The 9,400-nt window shown below is 34.4% G+C and overlaps 1 protein-coding gene across 2 annotated transcripts; it reads right to left on the bottom strand.

Annotated features, from left to right (window-relative positions):
• Positions 1 to 200: 200 nt before the first annotated feature.
• On the bottom strand, positions 201 to 8,157 carry SPIC (Spi-C transcription factor). 2 transcript variants are annotated; one of them, XM_073650671.1, is made up of 6 exons: positions 8,137 to 8,157; positions 7,997 to 8,047; positions 4,987 to 5,086; positions 3,628 to 3,734; positions 1,253 to 1,358; positions 201 to 724 (listed from the first exon to the last, which is right to left on the bottom strand). In XM_073650671.1, exons 2-6 carry the CDS (start codon positions 8,000 to 8,002, stop codon positions 297 to 299), a joined length of 747 nt encoding a protein of 248 aa, XP_073506772.1. In that variant the 5' UTR covers positions 8,003 to 8,047; positions 8,137 to 8,157; the 3' UTR covers positions 201 to 296. The 2 variants fall into 2 exon arrangements, with proteins under 2 accessions (XP_073506772.1, XP_073506773.1); XM_073650672.1 differs by lacking the exon at positions 8,137 to 8,157 and having other exon boundaries at positions 201 to 721; positions 7,997 to 8,129.
• Between the last annotated feature and the right edge of the window lie 1,243 nt (positions 8,158 to 9,400).

Below are 9,400 nucleotides of genomic sequence, written 5' to 3'. Positions count from 1 at the left end.
TTCTCATATCAGGTCTATGCTGTCATATGTAGAGCAAATAACACTATTATTATTGAGGTGATACATTTTTAACAATATAGCGACTACCTTGCTTCGCCTCGTTAAAATAAACAATGCAAACATGTACGTAAAAAATCAGAAAGCCACAAGATTTATGTACAAATATATATACATTGTATATCTTTTTGACATATGGCGCCAAGTGACAATATAGGATTTGACATCACATAAATTTCAGAAGCGGAGTTATTTTCACAGTTCATGATGTTCTTGAGGACTGCAATAGACAATTTGCTTTATGTGTATTGGTAGCTGAAATTGCAATTGCTGTAAGCATACTTATTAAATTCCCAGCACTGATGGCTGCTCCAGTACTCCATGACCGGTTGGGTATACTGGCAGTACACAGCTTCTTTTCCTGACGCTGTGCCATGGGACAGTCTCTGTAAAACCAGCTCGCTGAACTGGTATGTCAGCTTTCTTCTCACTTTACTAATTTCCCCAGTTCTGCCATAATTTCGCAAAGCTCTGGCCATTTTCTGATAAGTCATGATTTTACGGTTTCCCTTTTTCTTACCCCAGACCTCTGCTAGTTTCTCTTTGTTTTTGGAGACAAATTGGAAGACACCATTTTCTTCATCCACCCACTGGATGCAGTTGGCCATTTCAGGGTCAGACAAAGCCTCATGGATATATTCAAAGAGACGGAGCTTTCTCTTACCTGCTTATAAAGGATATAATGTTATTCCCATGCAAATAAGAAAGGGAAAAAAGTCATGATCTTCTAACTAATTATATTCTACTGGGAAATAAATATGAACAATGGGAGTTTGTGGCTGTTAAATACCAACCAATATCATTACAGTCACCATTGAGGCCAATCACTGAGCTCAGCAGCTTGGCCATCTACCTTAGCCATCTAGCTGAGAATGAAGAAAGAAGCCAGAGAGGGCATGCCTCTGTGTTGACAGATTTGTCATACCTATGTTTTTCATCACCAAGTGTCAGATGCATTTTTTTTGGCTAATCAAAGCCTGTTTGTGCCTCATCCCCCTCTACATTGCACCTGGAGGACATCTTCCACATCCCTTTATCCATGCCCCTGCATTTATATATAAGAAAGTTCTTCAGACTCTTTATTGGGCCATTTGATTTTTTTTCTAATTTCAGATATATAAATTGCTTTATAATTTTCCATATTACTGTGGGATCGTTGGCAAAAAAGTAAACAAAATTTTGCAATTATATTTACCAATTTTTTGTGGGGCTTTGGAAGAATAAACTGTGTCATTTAGATGATCGTCATCACAATTTTGCATGTTGTAATGCATATAATCCACAAATGAGTTTGGATTCACCTGAAATACAAATTAACATAGAAAAAATGACTAATACTCACTATAACACTGCAATTACATAATGGGAAAGTAAATGCTTAAAGAGTGAACTTTCAGGACATTTTTTCATATTTGGCAGGCACATGAATTACATGCAGATTGGTGTGGGTCTGTGTGCACTCTTGTCTCCTAAGCTGCGCACTGTTTATGGTTTGGGGGGTCTACTGAATGATTAGTGAGGTTCTCAGGACCTGGATTTCCCAACAATTAAAGTGCCTGTCAAATACGAAAAATCTACCTGAGAGTTTAGTTACTCTTTAATAGTAAAGTTCCTATTACACTTTTAGACTTCTTTTAAACTTTCTTTTTGGTGCCATCTAGTGGAAATTACAGTAAGTGACTACTCGCTAAAATAATTCTCTTGCATAATTAAAGAGTACTTTCACCAGTTTGAGCATCTTAAACTGGCCACATCATGAAATAGTGTCTGCAAAGCTGAATAAAATGTAGTTTTTAATTTTTTAATTTCTCATCTCCTTTGCGAAGATATTAGCATAAATTAGAATCTAAACTTTACAAACTAAAATAAAGGGGATGTTAGCAGAGATTCTCCCATGGGGGCATTTACTTTTTGCCAGGAAAGCTTAGAATCCTTAGATCATGCTTTTTCTGTGTGATACATGTAATGACAAACAGCCCTGTTCTCCTCACTGATCTCTGCATCACATCTGTAGAGTACAGCAGAGATTTGTTTCTCGTGAGCATATATACCGAAAACTTTTCAGTCACCATACCCCTTCCTGTTAAAAGAGCGCTGAAACACAGGAGAACAGAAGCGCGGGAGAGCTTATCTCAGTAGAATACACTGGGGCCAGGCGGCATCTATGACCTGCTCTATGGCGTTAGCTTTTTCCTCTATAAGTCCGTGTTTTAATTGGTTAATGTTATAGAGGAGAAAAAAGCTCTGTGGTATATGCCTAATTGGCCACAGCGTACGTGATCATTAATTCAATAGTATAGGAGTGGTGGTCTTGCCCATATTTTTTTTGCATGTATGTATATTGGTTCTGGTGCTGTGTTCGTGAATTGATGTTGGTTCAGTTGTATTCATGGACTGATGATGGTTTTGGTTATGTATTCATGCACTGATGTTGCTTCTGGTGCTATATTCACATACTGATTTTGGTTTTTGTGCTGCGTCCTTATATTGATGTTGGTTCGGGTGCTGTATTAATGCAGTGATGATGGTTATGGTGCTACATTCATGTACAGATTATTGTTCCAGTGATGTATTCATGTATTGATGCTAAATCTGGTGTTGTATTCATGTAATGTTGGTTCTGGTACCATACTCATATACTTATGGTGGTTCTGGTGCTGTAGTCATGTACTAATGGTGGTTACGGTGATGTATTCATGTACTGATATTGGTTCTAGTGCTATATCCATGTACTGATGGTGTTTTTGTGCTGTATTTGTGTACTGATGTTAGCTCTGGTGCCTTATTCATGTTATCAATGATGGCTCTGGTGATGTCTTCATGCACTGATGGTTGCTCCGGTGATTTATTCATCTACTGATGTTGATTGTGGTGCTGTATTCATGTGCTAATGTTGGTTCTAGTGCTATATTCATGTACTAATGTTAGTTTTGGTGCTGTATTCATTTGTTGATAATGGTTCTGGTGCTATATTCATGTACTGAGTGTATTTCTAGTGATGTTTGCATGTACTGATGTTGATTCTGGTCCTAATATTAAACAAATGTAGCAATCATTAGCCTGTCAGATGCCATGTTACATTGCTATGTTAATAAAATAGCATGCCATCTAAAAAGGTATGATTTGCTACATGTGTATATATATTAAAAGTTTTAAAAATATGTATTTTTTTGGCTTGACCGAAATATACGAGTCCTATCTCGGTTTGTTGTGTATGAGGCACAAGTCTGCTGTCTTTGCAGGAGTGTATAATTTAACATATACATATTATACTGAATATACACATGTAGGTCAAGAAGTATATAATGAGTGTAATGGGGTGAGGGCACAAAGGGTTGGATGCATTTTAGGAAATTACTGTTCTATACATTAATATTTATTTAGAATCCACACTAGTATATTGTATATTTGAAATAATATACTGCCCAAAATATCAGGAGTCTCAGTTGACACCACAATTTTAATAAGGTATTTCCCATTGCTTTTCTAACAATCTCATACATAGATGAAAGAAGTATGGGGAAAGTCACTGAGCAAGGTGATTCACCAATGAGTTCAATATATACTCACAACTGGATCCATCCACATATGTGTAATTGCATCTTCAGGAGGAGACTTCATGTAGATGTTGCAGTGTGGGTGGTTATTAAGAATGCTTGTATAATTTTTGCATTCATCTGGATAACAGAGACATTTTTAGGAACATCATATGTCATTTTACTTTTATATTTTGACTGGAAGCTATCAAACACTGTGTCAATGTCATGTCCCCAATTATTCAAGGAACAATACTGGCAAAACATAATGAGAACCTGTCAGTAGCTGAAAAAATTTGAGATAAATACCTTGTAAAAATCCATCAATTCTCCTGATTCTGCTGTTCTTTTCCATGTTGTGCTGCGTCACCCCATTGCAGAGATATTCACATTTGTTTCTTCTTGAATGCAGTATGTGGAATCTCTGCTAGTAGTGCAACTGGGCGTTTCTTCACAGTCTTTTCTGGGGGCGTGTATGCTTTCAAGCCTCCCTCCCATATGCTGCCATTTACAGCATCTAGAAGGGAGGTATGAAAGCTTACATGCCCCCAGTGAAGACTGAAGAAGCGCCCAGTTGCACTACAAGCGGAGATTCCAATACTGCATTCAAGAAGAAACAAATGTGAATATCTCTGCAATGGAGTGATGCAGTGCCAAACGGAAAAGAGCAACAGAATATGGGTAGACCAGGAAGTTTAACAAGTTTTTTAACTCAATTTTTAGCAAGCGACAAGTCCTCTTTAACCACTGTGTTATGCCTAGTGCAAAGCCTAAGGGTACAATGCCTGGCATAGAGATTTAAAGAGCATCAAAGTGAGATTCCCTGTGTCATGTGCCACATCTCAAGCCATGAACTAGGTATAACAGAGTATATGTTATGTCTGAAGTAATCGCTAAAGATATATAGTATATACAAGATTGCTTGTAACCTGGTACAATAAGTTTGAAAATTTCAAAATGTGATAGAAATTATAGTAAAACATGAATTGAACTATTCCCACCCAACATATTGCAAGAGTAAAGAGTCACTCACACGGTGCATATTTAATCACTATTCAGCATCCAAGTTTTTAAGCCAAGACTAACACAGAAATATTTAAAATAATCTTTTAATTATATTATTTTCTTTGCTTATGTTTCACTCTTGTTATTGGCTTAGAAAAAATAGATGTAAAATACTAATCATATTCACTGTGTAAAATAGGCAATGCCATGTATTGTCTATTCAGGAGTATAGAGCGGTTGCAGAAATGTGTGAATATCTTATAGCATAAGTCACATTCTCTCTTTGATTTGGAAATACAAAGGAATACTTTCAATTGTGTGCTTTCATCAGAAATGTTGAAGTATCCAGTCATTGTTGAAGTTTACACATATACAAATTTTTTTGCACCTGTTGACTGCAGAATTTCATTGATGCAGGTTGAATTTTTCTGTAGCACCTCCAGGGCATCTTCAAATTCTTCATGTAATATGTCTGGTTCTGTAAAATTCTGTACAGAAGTCAATATTTATTGTGAGGGGATTATACTATCTATTATATTGTACAGTATCTGTGTATTTTATATTTCGAATGAGATATATTCTATTACATTAGATTTTCTAATTTCTACGGTTTTAGTCATGAGTTACTCAATAAAAAGGATTATTCGCTTAAACAGATTTTAACTAAAAAAGAGGTTTTCATAACTTCCATTTATTTCCTGCCCCTGAATACAGAGGCACTGTCCACTGATGGTTGGCAACAGTGGTGTCCAGAATCCAGTCCAGTAATATTCAGACATTTATCTGACACATAAATAGAACAAAAAATTTTCTCGGTGAAACAAGGTATAAATTATTAAAGGGATTGAGGTGAAAGCAACATTACTACTATAAGCAAAGAAATGTTTTACTGTATTTTTACGATTTTATTGTTTTGCTCCTGCGTCTACCTTTCTGATAATGGAGGTGCAGATTGGTTTTCATTTATGAGAACTAGATGAACAAACATGTAAATAGAAATGTTATGGATAACCTGAGCATAAAATCATATAGTAGTGGCTGAAAATTCTTAATTGTAGTTACAGGTATGAATGCAGTATCCAATACTAAAGTATTGCAGCATATGCAAGTTCATTTTGCCTAGGGGGGCTAAAAAATACGTAAAATACAGTTAAAAAATGTTTTAAAATATTAAAAGACTAAAGAATAACGTAAAACTTTAAAACACCCCCTTATTCTCAATCCAAAATTTAAGAAAAACAAAAAATGAAGCATAATGCTTCTACGATAGGTATTTCCACATCCATAAAAGTCAAGATAACGCCGGAGAAGACCCTTGTGAACCTATCTAGGCTTGCACAAGATCGATCTTCCTACAGATAATTCATCCATCAAATTACCATGGCTCGAGATCGAGCCATAGGCCATTAAAGTCTGATCTATCAAAATATTTCATATTTTAACCCATATAGTAAATGCCACAATTGCTGTTTTCAATCTCCAGATCGACAGTAAAAAATGCAAACAAAACATCATATGTACCTCAAAATGAATAGAGCTTGGTAAGCAAAAAAAAAGCCTTTATACGGTTCCATACATGGAAAAGTAAAAAGTTATGGTTCTCAGAAAATGGTAACACAAAACAATTTAATTTTACATATCTCTGAACTTTTTTAAAACCAATAAAACATAAAAATCTATATATGGCAAGTTTGGTATCACTGTAATCAATCTAACCTGCATAATCATGTTTTTATGTAATTTCTACTGTACCATGAAAAGGAAATCTAAACGTTATTGAAAGAAATTGCAGAATTACAATTCTTTTTCATTATTTCATCCCATTTTTTTCCTATTTTCGAATACCTTATATAGTAAAGTGAATGGTGTCATTCAAAACTACAGCTGAAAACTACGACTCATTTTGCAAAAAAACAAGCATTTGTATGGCCATGTTGATGGAAAAATAAAAAATTTGAGAGAAGGAGAGCAAAAAATGAAAGTGCAAAAATTACAAAAAAAAAAAATGCTGGGATGTTAGAGGACACCAAAAGAGAGAAAAGTAGTATATTCCCAAAAAATGGTATCAATGAAAACACCAACTCATCTCTTAAAAAAAACAGCAATCACTCTATATCAATAAAAAGAATAAAAGAAAGTTACAGTGGTGCAAGCAAAGAAGATTTATTTAAATTGTTTTACAATGTTAAAGTAGAAAAACATAAAAAACTAAATTTGTTCTAATCATAATTCTGCTGAATCACAGAACAAATGTAGCATGTCATCTATACCGCACAGTGAATGGCATAAACAAATCAAAAACAAATCCCAAAATATTGCAAAATTGGTTTATTTTCAGCCCCTTCCCCAAAAAAGATTATTACAATTGTTCAATACATCATACCTACCCCAAAATGAAGCTAGGAAAAATACAACTTATCCTACACTAAAAATGATCACTCATAAAGCTAAATCAACAGAAAAATAAAAAGTTATGAGTCTCAAAACATGAAGATCAAGAAATAAAAAAAGCTCCCTTATAAAGGCAAAAGATGGATGATGGCAGGAGGTTAGGGGAATATGACCATATTTATTACTTAATCTCAATTAGCAACAATTATGTAGAAAGGAAGAAGTTATATATTCATACTGTGCATTCTGCCTGGCCCCAATCTATCGGGATAGTATATTTAGCCATATACATATTTGGATACTTAGTCTTTTCTTCTCTAGATTTCCAAACAGAAAAATACCATAGTTGACAATTCCAGAAGTTCAACCTCCACATATGTGGCATTTATGGTACATACTATATGATAAATCATAGATGTCTTTGCTGGAAACCCACAATTCATTTTTAATTTTATTAAAAAGTTTCTACATATGAGGACATAATAATGATGTGAAATGCAACAATTAAAAACTTTGTAATTCTTTAAAAAAAATACAACTATCTAGAGTTATTCGCTGCTAAGGTTTGTGATATAGCAATTTATCCTGTCGTTTCGATGCAAAATTTTGTATATTTTGCATTATTCCCTCCTTGCTGTCGAAGTGTCTCCTGCATTTTTTACTACTTTTAGTTTATTACCACTCCCCTCCCAGAAGTTTTAGCTGATTTAAAATTACAATGAACAGTAATTAGAATTTTCAGGGAATGTCATGTTTAAGAAAAGGAATATGCTAATTGTTCTTGTCATTGTTATCACATAAAAGTTTGAACCTGATATAAATTATGTTAAACAACCTAAATACACCCAAAAAAATCTCCCTAAAAAATAATCGGAACACTCACTCTGAAACTTTTTATTTTGAAATTCAAATGAACTAAATGAATGTAAATTGTGCAAAAGATAGAATATAGCTATGTTAAGATCATTAATTTACTAATATGACAGCATATATTTTGTTTAGCTTACCATCATGAAATCATTCAGAATGTTCCTTCATTCAGGATTCACCAGAATGATCTGGGAAGAAGGACATACAGGGATGGTATAGATGTAATGTGGCTTCTGTGTTAGTAGAGTGACAGAGTAGCCAGAAGTCTTTGGCTTACCTTTGTTGCAGGGTTCCATAAATTAAGAGGGTGAGATAGCAGATATTTATGTCCTTCTCCTTTTACACGTCACTAACACGTACTACTGTTTAAATTGCAGCAGTTATCCCTTGAAGTTTCTAAGCATGGACTAGAAGACAATAGCTTAAAGGCAAATACAGAAATCCAGCACATGCTCTCCAGGTATTGTCTCAGCTTTACATGTCAATAAAACTGTCTATCACCTGGATTGTTTGTTTGCCAAAAAGGTTAAGTCATTATGTTACATTATATCATTATTTTATCTCGTTGTGCTAGAAAGTGACTCGCTTATTCAGTCACACTATGGATGTAGTAGACCTCAATAATATTGCATTTATCAGTAAAGTAGGGGAATTATGGCACCATAAGAAACCAACATCTTCCTAGCTCTTCAATTCAACATGAAACAAAGCAAGTTTAGTTCTAAGACTATTTTTTATTGGTAAAGCCCATTAAACATTATGACTAGCTGATCCCATAGAATGTCCCATATATATGTGATACACCAGGTATACAGGACACCTCAATTCTTATTTAACATAGGATTTCGTTCAAGTCCCCACTGTCCTAGATGCAAAACTAACATAGCAGATATGCTTCATATGATGTGGAACTGTCCTAACTTGGTGTCCTTTTTGAACAGTGTTGTAACAATGATTAACAGGGTTTGTTCAATTGACGTAGAGCTTTCACAATTAGTATGTATTGTTGGGATATGTTGAAGATCTGACTATTGATGAGTACGACAAAATTGCGGCGGCACGTATGTTATATATGGCAAGTAAATTGATAGCCCAAAAATGGATAGCAGATCAGGATCCTATGATATCAGAATTTATTGATAAAGTTAACTGGCTAGTAAATTTGGAAAAAGGCATATAACTAAAAAGAGATGCTATCTCTAAATTTGATAAGATATGGGGTCTATGGATTGATGACTCTGGTTTGACATCTAGGGAACATAGGAGATTTTGCCTCGGCTTGCTTTGAGTTATGTTTAAATGATGCCTCAAATTAAACTTCTTTGAAAATTAATTAAAATGTTATTAGTACTTCCACAAGTTATATGTAATTGGATTGACTATTGTTACTATGTTCAAATATTTGTTCATCTAATTATGCTGGTTTTGCAGAGCCAAGATGTATAAATAACTCATGTTTAATGCTTCTTAAGGTTGGGAGTGGAGAACTGTGCTTCTCCAATATTTGTCTGGTTGTTATTATTTTTTTCCTTTTTTTAAAT

Source organism: Phyllobates terribilis, unplaced genomic scaffold (assembly GCF_046119375.1).
Source record: "Phyllobates terribilis strain yellow unplaced genomic scaffold, ASM4611937v1 Scaffold_11__3_contigs__length_659146591, whole genome shotgun sequence".
NCBI classification, from domain to species: Eukaryota; Metazoa; Chordata; class Amphibia; order Anura; family Dendrobatidae; genus Phyllobates; species Phyllobates terribilis.
This window is presented reverse-complemented; position numbering and strand designations above follow the sequence as displayed.